Consider the following 20,694-nt stretch of genomic DNA (forward strand, 5'->3'; position numbering starts at 1 on the left):
AAGAGTAGTCTGTGGTCTAGGGAAATTTTGTCCTGGGCCCTGGAAGGCAAAGGCAGATCCTTCCACTCCTTCCTTGACCGTCTGTGTATTTCTGATCCTCTTGCTCCCTTTGTTCCCCTTGTAGAACAGAGCCAAGAATAGCTCCTTGCTGTAGTGCTCGGTTGTCAAGGATAAATCAGCTCAAACCAGGGAATGGCAAAGGTGTTGTGGAAAGGAGGGATGTATGAGGGCCCCTGGGGAAGTAGGGTTTGCAGACTGTTGGCTTCGCAGGGGCCTGTAGGCTTGTTCTGCAGGGAATTTGTGTAGCTGGGGATCAAATGTTTCAAAGGTCAGAGTGTAGTTTATAATCCAGAGTCTCCAAGAACTTTGGAAAACATGTCTGCGGTCTAAATAGCAGTCTTGTCATATACAGTGGCTGAATCAGAGATTTAGGAAGCCTTTGGCACCTGGAGCTCAATTATTAACTCTGGTAGGGAGCAAAAGCACTGGAGGTGATCCCTGGCTTTCTCCTGGCAGGATGACAGAAGCCAAGGCCAGTGGTGTGAGGGTTTGTGCCACGGATGATCTGAAGCTGGGTGCAGTGTCTGTGCCAGATCTTAGCCCAAGATATTGGCACAGTATCTGCAGGTTATCTGTGTGGTGCCTTGTGCTTTCCTCAGTTTTTATTGTTCCATTCAGTGTAATCTTCCCACTTTTATCCTGCATGGACATTCGGGAGAAGGCCCACAGTCAGTGCTGTAAAGGCAGCGTGAGCTGTGTGTATCAACTGAGAAATACAACAGGGCTCCCTTGAAGGAATTTGAGTTTATTCTGGTCTGAGGATGTGCACTTGGATTGGTTACCTCCACAGCCTCCAACTGCTGCTGGAACAGCTATTGGAACATTCCTACAAGCTGATGTTGGGGATTCACTCTTGCGCTGTTTGATTCCCCATTAGTTTTCAGGGTGTTTTCTTCAACACCAAGCAGGTGATGTATTCTCCTCTGATCCATGTGCAGGGACACTGTGTGGCTCCTAGTGCCTGTGAAAACATGGATTTCTGCTCCAGTGGGAAAAACCTGTGCACTTTATCATGCCAGGCAGTGGGGAAGGCAGAGTCATAGAACATGGTGAGTGCTTTTCCATAGTTAGCTGAGTGCTGGACAGCTGTTGCAGCTGTAACTTGTGTGGGATTCTCAGTATAAAAGATTGGGATGCTTTGGATTTCTGTGAGAAGCAGCTGAAGGCTTGAAGGCTTGCTTGACTGTCAAATAAAGTCCTATTTACGCTGTATTGATATACATTTTAATGGTGTTTATCTGGAAATTTGCAGTGCTGCCACACTTGTTGGGAGGGACTTTGTGCAGTGGAGAATTCACTGACTGTCCTTCTCTATTTAACGGGCTTTGCCCACAGTTGCAATGGAAGCCTTGCCTTCAGCATGCCCTTGGGATTCATCCCTGAACAAAAGGTCCACCTGGAGTCACAGGGCTGCAGTCTTCTAGCTTTGCGTCTTCAGAGGGTGAAAGCCCTGCTGGCTCTGGTGATAAATCATTTTCTGCTTCACCGGGGCCAAAGCTTTTATGTTAGTCTTCCTTCAGATCCTTCCAGGCTCATCTTTCAGATGCTGCAGTGTGTGGGGCATTTCAATCTGCACTGGACATCCCTTGATATTGCTGTTCTGGGATCAGTTTATATATTTTGGCATAATTTCTTGAGCTGGCAGCAGGGAATAACTTATTTTAATAAGCAGTAGTAGGTGACAGTGCTCTGTCATCCCTCAACTGATGTCCTCTGTGTCTTGTTACATAAAAGGCAAATAAAAACCCTTTGTGAAATGTCTTGCTCCTTGGAGGTGTGGTCCTCAACCCTGGAGATCAAAGTCCTTTTTGAAGTGGCTGACATCAGCACGCACTTCTGTGTCCTTCCTCTTGTCCCTGCCTCAAACCCAACCTCAAGAGGCTGTGTTTGGAGAAGTGTGTCTGTGCCATGAAAATTTACCCAGCTCAGTAAAGCTGCTTTCCCACCAGCTTGGAAAGCCCCTCACATCTGCGTGCCAGGTTGGGTCTGGTCATTTGTCAGGCTAAGTCTTGTGCTGTCACCTTGGCTACAGAACAGTAAAAAGGCTGGATTAGTCCTGTTATTGTGTCACCCAGGGATACCAGGATTCACTTTTTCTGGAAGAGTTGAGCTAGGGAGCTGCACAGACGGGCTTTTGCTACAGATCTTTCAATATGTGCACAGTAAGTCTTTAGTCTGGACTACATCCAGTCTGTGCTCCAGCTGCCAGTCCACCTCATGGGATCCTGGAAGCACCTCATCCAGGCTGACAGGTCACCTGTCACCCCCACCAGTAACCCAGACTGGGATCCAATTGTACTGTTTGCTGTTAGAGCAGGGATTGCTTCTTCAATAAGATGCATACAGGTATGGAATTCCTTGAAAAGTACTGCTCAAGTAGGACTGACCAAGTTCCTAGCAGAGGGGATTTAGGGAGGCTATTGGGATTGCCAGACAGGAGCAGCATTTTTCCCTCCTGTGTGCAGAGAGAGTGATTTTTCCAGTCACTGCATGCCTCCATCTAGCTCTACTTTCTGAAGAAATTTTTAAGCTCCAACATTCATGTCTTGTACATCTTAGGGTTATCCCAAAGGGAAGACCCTGGATATGAAATACCAAATCAGCACCTGGGTTTTGCAAATGTTGCTTGAGCAAGTTCTTCTCTTTAGTAAAAGGTTTTTTTGAAACAAGCTAGCAAAGTTGTCCTGCCTCCCTGTGGGCTAAATGAAAACGGAGTCAGAATGCTCCTGAACTTCGGGAAGTCTGAAATTCAAATCTGCACTTGGAGCCTGGGCCAGTGTCTTGATTTCCATTTCAGAAGTGGAAATACCCTGCTGTAGATTGGGCCAGGAGTAATTGGCCAGACTTTGTGTCTTAACAAAGTTAAGAAAGTTTTGAGCCGACAGATAAAAGATAAGATCACAAAGTGTGAGATGGAGAATCTCTGTTTGACTATTTTATCTCTAGTCACAAGTATTTTTAGAGCTGACTGTCAGTGCTAGTTGTACATGCAGGGAAGAGGATATAGGCTGGAGCATGATTTCCAAGGAATGGGGGCTTAGGAGAAACCATTTCCTATGCATTACCAAAGCCAGAGAAAGGTAGATTCTCTGAGTATAAGATTTTATCATTAAAAGCCTGAAAATAAATTATTCCAAATGCATTTGGAAAGGTACCTGAGTGTGATGGTTTATTTGAACCTCGTGATAGCATTTCCATGCCCTACTGGGGAAAAGGAACCTCCCTGACAGATAACTCATCCAGGACAAAGGTTTTCAAATGCAGCCTGCAGGGTGCTGGAGGCTTGACAAGCCTCTACGTGCAGCCTGTCAGGGGATTTCTTTTAAACCAAGGCATTGTGTGTATCTGGAGTATTTATTGCACTGTGAGTGAAGGAGACAGTCACCCTGAAGTTGCCTGGGCCTGGCAGCCCCCTGATGGAGGGGGGGGTACTGTAAATGGGATTAATCCTGTGGGAGGGTGTTGGGGGCTAGGGTTGTTCCTTTTTACTCTAAAGAACTTTTCCCCCATAAATTACCAAGGAAACTAAGTGTTGGATACTTAAGAATGTACCAAAATAAAGGGTTGGCTAAAGCTTGGAGGGGGAGATAACTTGAGTTTTGGGGTAGGTAAAGGACAGAGCTTGAGACAGTTTGCCACTCTGGGTTTTCAGTGTTTGGGGAGAGAATGATTGGGTTGCTGCTTGCTGGGAGAAGAGTTCACTGTCTCTGGAGGGGTCCAGTCCTGGGAAATCTACCATCATCTGCTCTCCCTGTGGGAGCTGGGCCAGCCCTGCCCTGCTGTCACGCTTTCCTAGGCACTGCTCCTCTTGCTACAGTGTGACCCTGCACCCCCTGCCCTGCTGGGACACCCTGTCCCTCCCCTGCCGGGACATCCTGCCATCCCAGCTACCAGCCCAGGACTTTCCACTGTTCCATCTTGGTGCCCTGAGCATTCTACAAAGGCACTGAGACTAAAGTGCCCTGGGTTTTTGTAAAGCAAAGTCCTCAAGGTTCTTAGTACTGTTTTTCTTATTAATGCTGTAATTGTTGTTTTTGTTTGCTTTGTTATACATACTAATAAAGAATTGCTATTCCTATCCCCAAATTTTGCCTAAAAGCCTCGAGCTGCAAATTTATAATTGGAAAAAGGGGCGGATGGGGGGGTGTGATGGTTTACATTCTCCATTCCAAGGGAAACTCCAGCTTTCACTGGCAGATACCTGTCTTCCCAAACCAAGACAGAGGGCTTTTCCTAGCAAGAACCTGCTACAGCTTTCTTTAGGTGTGAATAAGGGCACTTTGAATATTTTTCAATGCCTACTGACTTTTCTGAACTCCATTTCTGGCTGCGTCTGTCCCGGGTAACCTGCCGCAAAGGAGCTAGAATAGTGAGAAACCACCTCTTTTGCAGTGTGTATCCTCTTTATCATGGTTATAGGGAAAAACAAGTTCAGAGCTGCATCTGTGTGGAAATATGAACAGCTCGGAAAAGTCTGGCTGCAGGGCCCCTTCAGCCCTCAGGGGTGTGTAAAATGGGTCACTGGAAGTGTGTAAGCAGAAAGAAAGGAAAAGAAAGAAAGCTTGTTAATCCTGGGGGTTTTGGCTCCTCAGGCACAAATTTAATGTTAAATTTCTTTCTGACTTCAGGGATTGGCATGTGCTAAAAAGCTTTGCTACAAAGAGGGGAGAGAGCAGCAAGGCATAAGTTAAAGGGTACTCCTGTGCCTCTGAAAGCGGCTGTGATTTAGTGATTTTACTAAAACATTAGAGAAGGCATGGCAGAAGCCTGTCAGAAAGGACTCTGAGGGTAAAATGTCAGTAACTTGTCTTCTAATTAGCTCAACTCATTTCCCCCTGCCTCCCATCACCAGGTAGCTGAAGAAGGCAGGGAAAGGAGCTTCCCCTCTTGCTCACCTACTCAGGTGGGAATGCTTTGCAAGGAATTGGGCAGCATGGCCATTCTAGGCTGAGCCCAGGAGCAGAGGCTGCCATTGCAGTGAGCTTCCTGCTGCTTGTGGGAGACCCAGGGAGCAGAACCACCTTTCTCAGCAGAGTGGCCTGGGAAGCACAGTCTGGCTCCAGAGGTGACAGAGCTCCTGCTAAACTACTCCTCTCACAGCTACTGATGTGGTCACACATCCCTCTGGAAGTACACACAGTTTTTCTAATTGTTTTGCTGTAGTTATCTGGTGGCTCCTATTGAATTGCAACAGGGACTTGTTTATTCACAGAAATATGCCTTGGCCCCACCTTGTTTCAGGGCTAAGGAGAAGTCTCTGTTTGCACAGTGTTTCTCGTGGCTAGGTGTTGTCAGGCAGTACTTTGAAGAACACAGGCTGGTTGGTGTCAGTGGAATTTGTCGTGGAAGTAGTTGAGTTGAAATTTACTCTGTGTTAGAGTTCTGTGCCAACCACAGTTTTCTAAATGGTTGAAATGATGGTCTTAGGGGAAGGGATTTTTTCTGTAGGCATGGCAGAAATGTGGGCTTGAGGCTGGGCAGGAGGGTGACTAACCTTAGGAAAGGTGGGGAGGGAAGGTGTGAGTGTGCTGCTATTAATGCAAACACCCTGATAGCTTGAGCACTTCAGAAAAGAGTGTAGAAACTGAGGAAATATCACCAGGAAATATCAGCTGGGCAGGGCAAACAGCTGTGGCGTTACCTCTGAGGAGGTGGAATTGTGATGGCTCAGAAGCTGACACAGAGGTGTGATTGGATATGCCCCTTCACCTGGATTGCCCTAGTCTGAAGGAGAGGAGGAGGAGGGAGAAGAGGTGAGCAGGGCTGAGAGGACGTGTCAGGAGGAGCCTGGCAGTGCAGGGTGGTGCAGGGCCAGTAATGGGCAACACGTCTGCCTCCTCTGGGGAACACAGCTGTATCATCTTGGAGCTGTGTTACAGCTGGGATGGGGATTGTGTGACCTCCTGCACATCACCACATGTCTGATGGCATCAAGGCAGGGTGCAGCAGCCTTCCTCTCCTTGGCTGGAGCAGTGCAGGCACAGTCCTGGGGCTGATAAAGCTGGAGTCACAAAAATATCTTGATGGCATTTAGCACTGTGACCTTTAGACACTTCCACAGGCTGACCCAACAGCACAGACAACACTTTGGGTGAGGCAGGGCTCGATGGAAATATGCTGTGAATCACACTCTTGTGTTACTGTTAGTCTCACACTCCCAGGCATGTGAATTTGGGACAGATAAACATTTCCTTTAGCATGACAAATTCAACTGGGGAGGGCCCGTTGCAGTTGCCTCCAAAGGCTGGATGAGTGTAGAAGCAGTGGGATTGACTTAAAGCATTAGTTTACATTGGCTATAATTTCCCAAATATTACAATTCCCAGCTTTTGAAGATGTTTGGCTTGGAAATGCATTTTATCCACACTCCCTGCAAAGCACTTTGCTCTCTGGGGAGCAGCTGAATGCCCTCCAGTCCCATGGGATGGCTTTCCCAGTATCACTCCCCTGCAGCTGGAGTGGTAACCAGTCATACCAGACAGGAAAAGCCAAGCTCAGGGTGGCTGGGACATAACTGACATATCTACCAGTCTGGATGCTTCCTGGGAAGCAGCTTGCATGAGCCCTGGGGAATAATGCTGCCCGTTTTCCACAGGCTCTCCATCCTTCATCTTTGCTCTCTGGACATCTGACACTGCAGGCTGGCACCTGTGTTACCTCATAGCATGTTGGGCTAAGCATGTCTGTGGGATACAAAACTCCCTTGCAAGCAAAACCCCAGGAGAAATTAGCAAAGATATTTGCCCTGCACTCCCCTAAACTTGGATCCTACTGTTGCTCCTCTTTGGGATTCAGTAAAGGGACCCCAACTGTGTGCTCTGGCAGGATTTAACCACGAACAGGGTGGGATCACGCACTCAAGTGATAGAAGAGGACAGCCTGTGCTCTGCTCATCCAGCTGCTCCCACTGGGAAGCCCCAGACATTGTGTTTCTGGACTTGTGAGACACTTAACAGCTTCCAGCTGTTCCCAGGTGTGCAGCTGAACAGTCTCAGGCTCCTGTCTCAGCTTAGGACTGCTTAACCTCCCAGCTTTCCAGCTGGGAATAGAGCCAGGGCACACATGCTGGAAAGGCATGGTGCATCAGCCTGCATCTCCATGCCTCTGGCAAAACTCTAGGTATGCTAACAAGACATCTCTGGCATTGGGGAACCGGGAGTGATGTAGATTTCATCCAGTCTCCCAGCCATGCAGGAGAAGGAAGGCAGCTCTCTGTACTCCAGAACGTTGAAGGGTGATCCGTGCAGCAATCTTCCTCAAGGTCCCTTTACATTGCTGCAGGATCTGTGGGGTCCAGCCTGCAATTCTGGATTTCCAGGATGCCTCCAAGCCTCTCTCCCCACCCAGAAACCTCCTCTAAACTCTGCTTTGCTGCAGAACATCAAGACAAGCCAGTTCTGCTACTGCTCTTGCCTGGGAATTGAGCAAAGAGTACCGACCTCTGTGTTTTGGGAGAGAAGGAACCCTTCTTTGATTTTAGCTCTTGCCTCCTCTGTCAGCTCTTCCCCTGGTTTGAGTTCTGGTGGTTCGGAAATGCTTCTGAAGGCTGCCTTTCAGGGGAAAAAAGCCCCTCTGTGATGAAAGCAGGCACTAGTAGCACCCACAAAGATGTTCATTCCTTTTTTTCTGTACAGACAATCAGCTTAGATTGTGATCCTCTGCCTGGGATCTGGGTGCTTGGGCAAATCCAGTTTTGCCTTGCTCATCTGCTCTCTGTGACAGTGGTGTCTGCTGCTCTCTAGTGGTCCCCACTCTGAGCCTGAATGCACTGCAAAATGAGAACCTAGGTGGTGCTTTATACATATATATATAAATATTTATTTATTTATTTATATGGTTTTAATTTATTTTTACACAGCATCCTCCTGCCGTGGCAAGTCTAAACCTTGTACCTCCACAATGCCAGCATTTAAGCTGCCCACGTTCCCCCAGCCCAAACCTGGAGGCAAGAGGAAAGTCCCTCATTTTGTTATGCTTAGGTTATGTTGGGAAATATCTTTCCAAGTGCCTTCCTTGTACTCCACATGGCTAGAACTGCCAGGTGTAATGCTCACTCCTGGCTGCCCCAAACACCATGGGAATGTGGGGTTTGGAACGGAGGGGAGATACCCTCAGCTTCAGAAATGTTCTGTATCTGACCCAAGATTGTGCCCTGTGACAGATTTGAGTCTTTAGGCCTTACTAGTTTTCAGGGTGTGTGTTGTAAGTGACAGGCAAGATAAAACTGAGGAAAGATCAAAGCGAGTTTCGTGGGTTTTATGGGTTTGTGCTTCTTGGTTTCACTTTCATGTGTCTCCCAGAGCCTTTCTTCTCTCCCTGTGCACTGCCCTTTCATCTCCTTACCCATTTTCATCTGGCAGGATGGAGCTTGGTGACCTCCCAGCCTATGGCACAACTTGTGTGCTCGACCCACCTTTCTTTCAGCCGCCCAAATCTGAGCGATGCTGGATTATTTTAGCCTAAGACAACTGTTGGGGAAGATGAATCAGGGAAACCTTATAAATATGATTGCTTAGCAAAAGATTCTGAAAATATGAAACCTATAATCGGGATAGAAATGAAAGCTGACTTTGAGTTGTAGGATACTAAGTCTTAGTTACTATATAACCCGAAAACAATAGTCTAGCTAGCTGAAGGAGAATCCCTTCTGATTCAGCAGAACCCTTTCTGCTGGCTAAGGGATCCAAAGGTCAATGTAGCAAAACAGAAGTTTAAAGAGTAGTTTTTAGAGTTTAAAATACAACATAGTATGGTAATATAGTAGTTCTTATAGGCTGTGTGTAGATTCTATAGGATTTTGTGTCTCATGTTTGTTGGTCATTGAAAATTAGAATATTCATCACAAAAGGTGATAGAATGTATTGTAACAAGGACCTCGCTCTCTTACCTCTTCCTCCTCTCCTTCCCGCTGCTCTTAGCTCGCTCTTACCCTTCCTCTTCCCCCTTCTCTTGCTCTCTCTTACTCTCTTCCCCTTGCCACTTTGCTCTCTCGCTCCCTTCTCTCTTAGCCCACACCCTCCTGTTCTTTCTCCCTCTCTCTTTGGGACTCCCCTCCAGCCCAGGCTGGTGGCTGAACGCAAGGCCTTTTTACCCACAACCCTTGCAATAAACCCACATGTTCTAGAATATACAGATTGGCAGAATTCCTTGTCCCAGCCGTCCACAGATTCGCCTACAGACAACTCCTTTCAGTATCGATTCTTTCAGCTGCTGAGATTTACATCCTTTGGAGAACTTGGGCTGGAATTTATCTGTCTCTTCTGGGAGCATCTCCCAGTGTCAGTGCTGATTCAGGGGTGCTGGTTCCAAGAGCAAAGTTGACAAATGGGGCTTTCCAAAAGGAGGGCTACTCATTTCATTAGTATTGCAGCTTCCTTCTTAGTGAAGACCTGGATTTCCCCTCCTTGCCATGTGCACTTCTACTTGATGCTGGAGAACAGTTGCTCTTGGCTTGTTTGGTTTTTTCTTCTAATATAAATATCTCTACTCCTATGGTAGCTTGTGGGTGAAATGTGGGGAAAGCTTCTTCCCCAAGGGAAGCAAGTGGAGCGACACTTGCCAAGAAGAGGAGGGGCCTCAAAATGTTAAGTGGACATTAATGAAAATGATGTCTCTGGGTGTAAGGCCAAGATGCAGGGTTGAGTTTGGGTCCATTCCTGGTGTGTTTTTACCCTTGTGTGTAAAAACAAGGTTGAGGAGAAGCATTGTTTTCTGTGGATGACCTACTGTCTTCTGACTTAACCAGTAGGAAATAGGTCAAGGCCATGCTAAGCTCTACCAGAAATAATAGTTATGGGGTTTTCTGCAAGTAATGTGGAGACAACTAAATTACGGGCTCAACTAAAATGGAAACCACGAATAATTGAAAAACTATAAAATGCTTAACCAGACTCTAACCAAACTTGTAGCTGCATTTATCAAAATGTCAAACTTGAAGGGGAAGGGGAGGAGACTTTGCCATAACACTCCTGGAGAGCTTGGTGCCAGGACTGTTGCCAAGTGTTTGCCTGAATGTGCTGCCCAAATTGGAATAACTCAACTCCAGCAGTCGCAGCCTTTCAGTTCAGCAGAAACTTCCCAGTTCGTGCAGCATGGGCTGGATGTAGGTGGAGGAGTTTCCAGGAATGTGTTTTGGTTTTGTGAATAGGCCTGGAGTGCTCCTTCACTAGCCCCAGAAGGAAGTGCCTCAAAGCCAGAGACCTTCCTCGCAGCCAGCAGGGATGTGTGGAACATCAGGTTGAAATGAGGGCAGCAAGGCCGAGTCACCAGGCATAGCTCACTTATAACACCCCCAGCTGCTGTTCCTTGGCTCCCTCCTGCCTCAGGATGAAGGTTTCCCTTCTTATCCCCTTGCTCCACACCAGGGTCGAGGTGTCACTGTCACACTGCGGCCTGATGCAAATGGCCAACGGTGCCCACGGACTCGGTGGCACCTGCAGCGTCTAGACCAGTTCCTGGACCCACATGCAAATGCGTGGGGAGGGGCCGGGGCACATGGCCCCAGTGACACTTTCTGGGAAAGTCCTTGGCTCCCTTTCCCTCTTCATGTCCTCCATGCCAAGGAGAAGTGCCATTGAGGAGTAAGGCTGTTTCTCTGCTCAGCGTTGGGTTCATTCCAGAGTAACTCAGACTGGAAACAAGTTGAGAGCTCTGGGGCAGCAAGGGGGTGCTGGAATGTTCTCCATGGTGCTTTTCTAGCAGCAAGGATGGGCTGGCACAGCAGTCCGGGGATTTTCTCCCGTGCTTGCTTGGTGCCATTTGCATCTCTGGGGTGGCCAGGACTTCCCAGAAACTGTCCCCGCTGTGGGACCGCACAGAGGCAATGTCGCTTTTGCTGTCGCTTCAGCAGAGAGCTCCTCCACAGAGGTCCTACAGCGCAAGATGGACTGGGGATTTACTGGATTTACATTTCTTAACAGTCTTTAATTTCTCTTGTTTTTGCTCCCAGCCTTTCTCCATCTTCCTTTTCCAATCCCTTTCGAAGCTCCCTCTTACCATATTCCCTTCTTGAGCTCTCAGCACACCAAATACTTTTAAAGATGCCAGAGCAGGTTTCTCACCTGCTTGCAGAGGTGTCATGACACCATTCTACTGTCTCCAAAAATATGTCAAAGCCACAATTTTGTCCCCTGGCATCACCAGCAAGTCGTGCATCTTCACTTGAAGACAGCAAGTAAGAGTGAGCTCGATGTGTTGTTCACCCAACCTAATTTTGGACTGATTTCGTTAGGCTTTGGCTAATTCTGGTGATCTCATGTTGACGCTGAAATATGTGTGGGTTTCAGGTTTCTCGGGTTTCAGCAGGAGGTATCTTTATCTTTGAAGCAGGTGATGGACCACAAACCACAGTGGTGAAGATTCACTGCAGTTGGGGTTTTTGGGGCATAATTAAAAAAACCCCAAAATCTACAGTTGGGGGTTGTTGGGTTTGTTTTTTTTTTCTCTCCTGCAAGGCGCCCTGAGTGAATTGTGGGCAAAGGAGGAGTAAGCAGAAAAATCATTTTCTCTCAACACAAGGAGAGTTAATGGTTTCAGCATGGCTGAGAGGTTGGTTTGCTGCAGATGTTTGTGATGCAGCATCTTGTGAATCCTCCCTGAAGGGCTGGCTGGAGACCTGCATCTCCTTGGCCTTGACAAACCTAATAGGGTTGGGTTTCTGCCTATCCTGGTAAACATGGAAAAGGTTTTCCATGTGGCCTTTAGGTGCTGTTCAGACCACTTTTTTTGGAGGTCTCTGATTTAGGTACCATGGGAAGGATTAAAAAATATTACCATTGTAAAAAATATTACAAAAATCCAATAAAAATTAGATTTAAAAATTACTAAAATCAAACTCTTGCCTGCACAGGGGCAGCTTCTGCAGAAAACAGAGAAGCTATGAGAGTGCTTTGTATGTGTTTCAGTTGATGGTGGCCTGGATGAGGCCACACATCCCTATGTGAGGGCCACTCTTCTGAATTCCTGGCATCCAGGAAGCAGCTTAAATAGTCATGGGTCACATCCTCACTCTGCTTCTCCCTTTGCAAAATTACGCCTTGTAGTGCAGAAACATTGGCCACGACTGTGGCTTTTCCTTCTGAGAAACCACCCCAGTGTGCATCAATTACACGTTACTCATCCCTCCCAGCACTGTGGCTGCTGCCAAGCCCATTCACAGACCCTCTCAAAAGCCATCCAGCTGGTGCTTCTGTAGCTCCCATTTCTTTCCAGGGCAGGCAGGAGGTGGACACCTGCCCTGTGGCCACAAATCAGGGACATGATCTGGCTCACATTGGTCTGTCCATTGCATGTGCCCAGGGATGATTCTTGTACCAATTTCATTAAGCACTGCCAGGAGTGCTGTTGGATTCCTCCAGTCCTGGAAGAGCAGGAGCTGAATGTTCCAGCTCCATCTTTTCCATTATGCAGCTCTGGGGAAAGTTGCATTTACTTCTCTTGTTTTTTCCCAGCTCTAACAAGCAGGATCATTTTGTAGTCAGGAACTTCAGACAGATTTTCAGATGTCTTTTATGCCTCCATAGCAGTTTGCATAGGTGACCAGTCATCTCTCTGATAAATTCCTGCCTTTCCCACCATTTTTTCAAAGAGACTCCTGCCCCAACCCAGCAAAACCAGTCCATGGTTGTTTTCCTTCTAATAACTCTCTGCAAGGAAATGGAAAACTCTGGAAGGAGTAAACAAAACCCAGTTTTAGGCCATCTCCTCTTCCATTGCTGTGACAGCAATGCACCCATATTTCTGTACGACTTTGGGAATAGCTCATGGAAATTGTCCCTGGCCTCTCTGTGACGCTGGTGTACAGGGAGTTAAACTCCCCAGTCATCTCTTGGACAAGCACTTCACAAGATTTTTGGACCTATCTTGAGGTCCAAAAACCAAGATTTTCAAAGAGAGATGCTTAGATTGAGTTTGAGTGGAAGACTTTTTTTTTTTTTTTTTTTTTTACCGTTTTCTTGCTAAATAAAATGCTGGTGTGGTTTGAAAGCTCCAAATTACAACATTATCACATAGCCACATCTCTTTTCTTCTGCTCTCTTCCTTCCTCCTTGCCTCGCCACATATCCCCTTCTGCTTTTGCTTCCCAACTGGTGACTTTGCTGACTTCATTCAGGGCAAAGCCTCCATTCCACCAACACTTGAGGGCACGAGATGCTCCTGTGGCCATCCTGGGTGAGTTACTTGCCCAGCCAAGTGTGAAATTTGAAAGATCTGAGTGGAAACATAGAATAGGGAGAACATGATTGTTTTTTCATGGCACGGTGTGAGGCATTTTCACTGATTGAGAGAGGCAGCAAAAATAGCGTGGGGAAAATACAGCCTCAAGAAAGAAATATGTAAATGTCTGAGTACACTAAAACCCCCCCTGCTTTGTCAGGGGCTTGTGCTCTGCTTTCATTCTGGGCTTTTTTTTTTGTGGCGGCGGGGTAAATGCTCAAGGGAATGAAGGGTGATGTGGGTACAAACCCAACAGAAACAAGGTGTGGGGGAGATGTGTGGGGAACCCAAATATTGCACTCCATCCCAATGGCTGGTTTGAATTAATAATAATAACCATGGCCCGGCTGTGGGGTGCATCTGAGAAATGACATCACCTCTCTCTGTGCTCTGCCGGCCGGGTGTGACTGCTGAGGTGTGAATTCTGTGTCAGAGCATGACCCTCCCCGATAAATAGGGATGTTTGTGCACCCAGTCCCGCAGAGCATCTGCGGGGCTGAGGCTTCCCTGAGGATGGGAGTCCCCCTGCTCCCATGGCTGCTGCTGCTGCTGCTGGTGATGTCCCACTCTGCCCACACAGGTGAGCTCTGGGTGGCTTTGCTGGCATCATCCTGCACCCTGGGTGACTGGGGAGCTTGGGATCCTCTTGCCTATTTAGCTGAGGGCTTGCCTTGTTGCCAGGGAAAAGGCACAATCATCCTTTGCAGGGGTCTGGTTCAGCTTTCGGGAGCAGTGTGGGAGCAGGGAACCGAGGTCGAGGTGCAGGTGGCAGCTCCTCACCATGGTCCCTGCAGTGCTGTCAGTGAAAACACAGGAAGGGGAACTTCCTTTGGCGCCGAGTTGCTGCATCCTGATCAACTCTGTCTGTGCCTGTAAGTTGTCACCTTCTCTCTCTCTCAGCCATCCTGGAGGTGAACGGCAATCTGAGCTGTAGGTGTGCCAAGACAACCTTGGAATACATCAGTCCCAAGAAATACGAGAGCATTGAGATAAGGCCTGTGGGCAGCAGCTGCAGGCGCACAGAGATCATGTAAGTGTCGTGGGCTCTGCTGCTGCCATCATCCTACTTCTTTGCTGCCTTGGAAACGAGACCTTTCCAAAAATGCTACCAGCTTACTTGCCGAAAAACATCAGGTGCAGAAATGAGGATCCCCAGGCCTAAAGGAATCTCTCCAACAGGAGAAAGTGTGATTTTCTCAAGTTGGAGCAGGGGGTGTTTGCCTGGAGGAAGCACTTTCTCAGACCCTGAGGCAGCATGAGCCATAACGTATTTTCCCAGATTTTTGTAGCTTCTTAGTTATGATACATTTGTAAATCTCCAGAAAAAATTGTCTTTGAGCAATGTGCTGGGCTTCAAGTCTCTGCTCCACCTAGGGATATGTTGCATCTCGCTTCTTCCCAGCCATGCTGTGGCTTCTTCTGTCTCTGGCAGCTTTCTGCAATCACTGGTGCTGTGAGCAAAAGCTTAGTCTTCCCCATCAGCTCTGGCTGCTTGAATCTCTGCCCTTGGAGGGGACAGGAATGCTCAGGGACTCTCCTTGCATTTCAGAATTAAATTAAGAACCTCAGGGAAGGTGTGTGTGAATCCCGAAGCCCCCTGGGTAAAGAAGCTGCTGAAGCGTATTGCCAGCACGTAAGTTGTTGGATGGAAACTCTTTTGACTCGGGTGTCCCTGGACGGCGTCCCAGCACATCCATGGTTCTGGAAAGCTCTCATGGGCCCAGGAGCTTCCACTTGCAAAGCAATGAGGGGCAACACTTTGCTGTGCAAAGCAGCGTTCAGCCCAGCACAACCCATCTGTGGGTCAAGTTCCCCCTGGGTTATGCACAGAGCTGCACTTGCAAAACAGTTTGGGGGAAAAAACATGAGGGGAGCAGCGGCAGGAGCAGGGTTTGCTCGTGGCAGGTGCAATAGGGTGTTGATGCTGGGAAAGCTGCCCTTCTGGGTCATGCCTGTGCTGGGTTTGTAGCCATCCCAATGAGCGATGCCCACCCTGGGGAAACGGTAGTAACTTCCCTCGGCTGGGGCAGCAGCTTCCTCTCTTGGACCCACTTTTCTCTGTGTTCACATGATTCTCCTCCTTCTGCTTTTTGCAGGAAGAAAAAATAAGTTTCCTGCTAAGGAAGTTGGTGCCCAGAGCACCGAGGTGGGCTTGCGGATGATGTCCAGATGTGCAGACCTGGCTGCTCCTCACTTTGCCCTTGCTTCCTTCCCTTCCCAAAAGCCCCAAGGCTCTGGTGGCAGTGGCGAGGGTGGCTCATTGCTGGCAGCAGCCCCATGGCAGGTTTGTGGAGGGGGTCTCCCGTGCTCTTGGTCCCTGGGTCAGCGTGAATATGAATCCTTCATTTGTTTAGTTGCCTGTGGACTGCAAAGCTGTTTCCTGTCAGGGCTGCTCCTGATTCTTTAGGAATGACTTTGTGACTTTTTCCATGTGAAGCGCTTGGCGACAGAGTGTGTATCTGAGGGTTGTGTGGCACAGTGTGGCATGTCCTTTTCTGGTTGCTCAAGTCTAATAAAATTAAGGATTTTTCTTTCTGTTGTATTTTCCCCGTATCTCTTAGCTTTGAAGCCATGTATGACGTAGGATCACAGACAGCTTGGATTAGAAGTGACCTCAAAGCCCATCCAGTCCCACCCCCTGCCATGGGCAGGGACAAACTTCCACTATCCCAGGTTGTTTCAAGCTCTGTCCAACATGGTGTTGGACACCTCCAGGGATCCAGGGACAGCTTCTCTGCGCAACCTGTGCCAGCGCTTCACCACCCTCCCAGGGAACAATTTCCACCCACTGTCCTATCTAACCCTGCCCTCTGGCATTATGAAGCCACTACCTCTTGTCAGGGCTCCTTTCCATTACAACCTATTATCTCCCCTGATGGTGATTTGAGGGCGCAATATTAGTGGTAGGGAAATGGGACAATCCAGCCAAAGTACCTCACACCCAAGTGATGGAGCTAGGATTTACAGGTGGCCGTAAGGCTTTAAAAACCACTCCAGGCCAATAAGGAAATATGTTGGGAATGGGCGTGAGGTCACTTGGCAGAGTTTTGGGGTAAAAAAATCAAAAGTAAATGTCACCAGGGTGCTGCTGGGCAGTGCCTTGCAGGGGGACAATGTGGTTGTAGGAGAAATGAGTAAAACCAGATCATGCAGGACAGAAAAGCACCCCAGGAAACCTCCGGGCTTGTGGGGCTGTGTGCACTAAGAACGAATTTGGAGGAAATGACAAAGAAAGGAAGGAGAAAGCAGAGCTGGTATCGGGAAGCCGGGCCCCCCGCCAAGCCCCAAGACGCATTTTATCGGCAGCGTTGCAAACTCAGCGAGCGTCGTCAGCAGGGAGAGGGGTCGGGCAAAACCACCGTGACCCCGGGGCCTCCCGTGTCACTTCTCCTACTTCCCAGCTCAAATAGAGGGATGCTGCGGGGGCCGGGGCCGGTATGGCTGTGTGGGCAGCCCTGCTGCTAGGACTGCTCCTGGTGTCCCATCCCTCCGGGGACACAGGTGAGGCTCTCCTGTCCCCGTGGGTGGCCTTGGGGGCTGTGAGGCTTTCCAGGTTTGGGGTGGGTGATCCTGGCGGCACGTGGCGGGAGATGCATTGCCCAGGGAGGGTTTTGGGGATGGCAGCAGGTTTGGGGTGATGCGTGAGCCACAGCCGTGCGCCCCTCCAGCAATCCTGGAAGCCAACGGCAACCTGAGCTGCCGCTGCCTCATGAGCACCCGAGCCTTCATCCCCCCGGCGAAGTACAGCAGCGTCGAGATATGGCCCGTGGGGAGCAGATGCCGGCGCCTTGAGGTGGTGTAAGTGACTCCCTACCCGCCCTCTGCTCTGCCCGTCCTCCCTGAATTACTGGAGTTTGGTGCTCGTTTTCGTTCTGAGAAGGGCGGGAGGCTCCGCTGTCTGCAGGAGGGAAAGTGACGGTGCTGAAAGGCCGCGTGTTTTCTAGGATTAAGCTAAAGAGCCTGAAGAGGGTCTGCGTGGATCCTAACACCACTTGGGTGAAGAAACTCTTGCAGGACCTCCGTCACCTGTAAGCTCCCCTTTCCCCCTGAGCACCAGGGGCTCCCCGCAGGACCAGGGGCATCCCGTGGGAACCTGTCTTCACATGTTCCTCCCCCTTCTGCTTTTGGCAGGAGGAAGAAAAACGCTTCCCGCTGAGGAAGCTACCGCCAGAGGGACGACCAGATGTGCTGGGCCCAGAACTGCCCTCCTTCCCCATCCTGCTGTTGCCTTACCCCAGTCCAGAGGGGAGCATGATGCTGCCTGAGCTCCCTTTTATGCCTTTACCCCTAAAAATGCCCATTCCTGCTTCCAGCCTCTCCCATCCCGTAGCCGTGCGCTGGGTGTCCCTTTTGGGCACAACCCAGCAGGCTCAATAAAGGTGGCAGCCTTGTCACTGTCCCTTGCTTCCCTTCATATGGCATGCCAGAGACTTGGAGTGCTTGGGGTGGGAGGCATGGGGAGCACCAGCCTTTGGCCAAAACCATGGGAAGTTCGAGGAGGTGGCCACGGCATTTTCCGCTTTTTTTTTAGCGGGGCGGCAGCACGGGCCACGTGCAGCGGGGGGAAGCGACGGCAGAGAAGTTGAGGTGTGGGGCTGCCCCTTTTCCCCTCCCCTCCGGCGCTTCCTTGCTCCGTGGGGCGAGGGGCTGGCTATAAAACAACCCTGGCCTGGCTCGGAGTGGGCGGCGAGGATGCGGCTGCTGCCGGTGGTGCTCACCCTGCTCCTGCTCCTGAGCAGCTCGGTGCCGGGGGGCGGTGAGTGGCTTTGGCTGTCTGTCCATCCATGTCCTCCCCCAAACACCTGGACAGTGGCATTGGGTGTCCCAGATGGGGCTGAGCGTGGGGTCTATCTGCTGAGGTTTCAGATTTGTTTCTTGCCTATCTTTGAGCTCGAGTTTGTCGTTTAAACCCTGTGGCCTAGGCTGGAGGGGGGCACTGGGGGTGGAGGGAGGGGCTTTGCCTCGTGGGTTGAAGCTGCTTCTCTTTCAGATCCCCACAAAACTCAAGTGCTTGGTGGGTGGGCAATGGGTTTAATTCATAAAGTATTGGTTAAGTTTTTCAACCCTAAAGCCCCTTCCATGTAGAGGAAAAGAAGCTGTGAGGCTGTGCGGGCAGGGATTAGCCCTAATGCAAACCCCATTAACTAGCAGCCCGTGCGGGTCAGGGGCGAGATGGGATGGGATAATGGGGAAGGGGGTGACCCCATGTGCCTCCCCCGCGGGGGGCCGAGACCTGGTGTGGGCTGCCCTGGGCCACAGGTCTGTCACTGGAGAGCCTGCTGACCAACATGAGGTGCAAGTGCATCAAATCCACCACCCACATCATCAACCTGGGGCTGATCCTCACCATCGACGTTACCCCGCCAGGCATTCACTGCAGGAGGAAGGAAGTCATGTAAGTAGAAAGCCTGGAAACCAATCCCTGCAAGTTGCTCCTTTGTGTCCTGGTGCAAAAGTATGTTGGCAGAAGCCCACAAATGTTGGGGTGACTCTTCCTTCCCAATTTTGAGGAGATTCCTCCCTCTGTGGCTCAGGGTTCTAAGGTCAGGGCTCCAAAATTCCATGTCTCTGTGCCCAGGGTTTGTATCTGTGCTGAGGGAGCAAAGGGCTTTTCTCTGTGGGTTAGAAAAGTTTTGGGGAAGGGACATGCATGGGGCTGAGGGGCCCTGTGGCCTTGCAGCCTTACCCTGAAGAAGAACAGGCGGGTGTGCGTGACCCCCGAGGCGCCCTGGATCCAGCTGCTCATCCACAAGCTGATGCAGAAGTATGTGATGCCCAGCCACTGGAAATCACCCAGCATCCCCAGCGCCGTGGCAGGACTGTCCGTGCCCCCTGAGCCCCCAGTGTCCTTTCTTTCCTCCCACCAAATCTGCAGGAGTGGAACCAAAAAAGTGTTGCCGCGGCCGCGGCGGGAAGCACCGTGCTGCTGGACCCATTGGGGACCCCCCACCCTGTCCCTCCCACTGCCCGGATCCAAGGAATCCACAGTGATGAATTCCTTGCGGGACAGCAATGACACAACCCCCCTGCCCTGAAGCACGCTGGGTTTAGTGGCACAGCCCTGGAGCTTCCTCTGCTCCCTGGGTTTTGGCAGGGACAGGAGCCTTTTCCCTGCTTTCCCCTCATGCGCCTGCAGTTTCCCTCTGTTTTGGGTGCCTGTGCTGCACGCAACCGCAACCCCTCTCAGGTGCCACCAATAAAAAGATGAATGTGCTTCCCCTCTCGGCTGTGGCAGTTCTTCCTGACTGGATTTGTGTAAAAATTGGGATTTTTGGGCTGGGGAGTTAGGCTGGACTGTGGCATTGTGAAGCCTTTGGCTACTTTGCCAAGGACAATTCCTAATGTGCCTTTCATCTGCTGCAGGATTTGGTGCCTTTTTCTGGCAGCTTCTGGCAGGAGCAGGTAATTGCAGGAGTTGGATAGGGTTTTCTGCTGGCTCCTGGCTGTGGAAACACATAAGTGGGAAATTTCTCAGCAACTAGTGGAGGCCTTCTGTGGAGTCCCATTTTCCTGGGATGGGGACCCTAGCCTGGCACAGGAATGTGTCTTGGCCACAGGGACTGAGGTGACACAAGTGTGACACTTGTGACCCTGTGCAGGGTTATTATCCCTTTTTGCAACCTGGTTTGGCCATTCTGAGAGGAGGTGTTTAAGCTCTGTAGGAATCAAATTTGTGTTGCCCACCCACCCACCCCCACTGGATGCCAAAAATGTGTCCTTAGGCAGTGGCAAGCTGGAAAACACCCAGTCTCTGTAACCCCATCCTTCCTGCCCTGTGCTCCTCGGGACCCACAGCAGGGATAAGAATAGCTGCAAAAGGGTTGTTTGTTGACTCCAGGATGCTGGAAGTACATAGGTGGGAAGAAACCGGTGGATGTTTAGCCCTATCTATTGTGGGCGAGCAATATCCCATCTCCACAGTGAGCAAATGAGGAAAAAAAAGAGCAATTTTTAAAGGGAAGAAAAATGTAGCAGTTCTGGGGGTTGATGACCTCCCTTTCCCCAGCTGCCCAAAGGTCTACAGCAAGCAGTGTTTCCTCATGCCAGAGCCCAGCACGTTCTCAAATTTAAAGCAAATCTGCTATTCCCACGAAGCAGGGTGTAAATCCCCTTGAAACTGTAGTGTAAGCATGCCCTGGAGTGACACTGCAGCTGCCCCTGCTCCATGTGCACTTCCATCTTTTCAGGGGTGGGACCTCCCAGCTGCAAAAGCAACACACAAGAAAGAAATCCAACTTTAAAAACCCCTGAACTCTCAAAGTAATCACTACGAGATGCTGTGGGAGCCTCCAAAGAGGACAGATGAACCCCAGCACCAGGATCACTCTCACCTTCACCATTCCCACAAGGAGGGGTTGTGCCATACCTGGATCTAGAGATTTATGATCTCCACCTAAAATTACTCCTAATTAAAGTAAG

At 49.8% G+C, this 20,694-nt stretch overlaps 3 protein-coding genes across 4 annotated transcripts; all 3 read left to right on the forward strand.

Annotated features, from left to right (window-relative positions):
* Positions 1–13,785: 13,785 nt before the first annotated feature.
* Positions 13,786–15,817, forward strand: LOC136360770 (C-X-C motif chemokine 2-like). The gene is made up of 4 exons (XM_066318325.1): positions 13,786–13,855; positions 14,176–14,305; positions 14,825–14,908; positions 15,372–15,817. The coding sequence occupies exons 1-4, from the start codon at positions 13,789–13,791 to the stop codon at positions 15,382–15,384; spliced, it is 294 nt and encodes a 97-aa protein (XP_066174422.1). The 5' UTR covers positions 13,786–13,788; the 3' UTR covers positions 15,385–15,817.
* An 891-nt stretch (positions 15,818–16,708) lies between these two features.
* Positions 16,709–17,689, forward strand: LOC136360769 (C-X-C motif chemokine 13-like). The gene is made up of 4 exons (XM_066318324.1): positions 16,709–16,776; positions 16,944–17,073; positions 17,220–17,303; positions 17,407–17,689. Exons 1-4 carry the CDS (start codon positions 16,713–16,715, stop codon positions 17,429–17,431), a joined length of 303 nt encoding a protein of 100 aa, XP_066174421.1. The 5' UTR covers positions 16,709–16,712; the 3' UTR covers positions 17,432–17,689.
* A 278-nt stretch (positions 17,690–17,967) lies between these two features.
* LOC136359984 (C-X-C motif chemokine 2-like) lies at positions 17,968–19,433 on the forward strand. 2 transcript variants are annotated; one of them, XM_066316862.1, is made up of 4 exons: positions 17,968–18,031; positions 18,535–18,670; positions 18,956–19,039; positions 19,120–19,433. In XM_066316862.1, the coding sequence occupies exons 1-4, from the start codon at positions 17,968–17,970 to the stop codon at positions 19,289–19,291; spliced, it is 456 nt and encodes a 151-aa protein (XP_066172959.1). In that variant the 3' UTR covers positions 19,292–19,433. The 2 variants fall into 2 exon arrangements, with proteins under 2 accessions (XP_066172959.1, XP_066172960.1); XM_066316863.1 differs by having other exon boundaries at positions 19,151–19,433.
* Positions 19,434–20,694: the final 1,261 nt, after the last annotated feature.

Source organism: Sylvia atricapilla, chromosome 4, assembly GCF_009819655.1.
Source record: "Sylvia atricapilla isolate bSylAtr1 chromosome 4, bSylAtr1.pri, whole genome shotgun sequence".
In the NCBI taxonomy this organism is placed as follows: Eukaryota; Metazoa; Chordata; class Aves; order Passeriformes; family Sylviidae; genus Sylvia; species Sylvia atricapilla.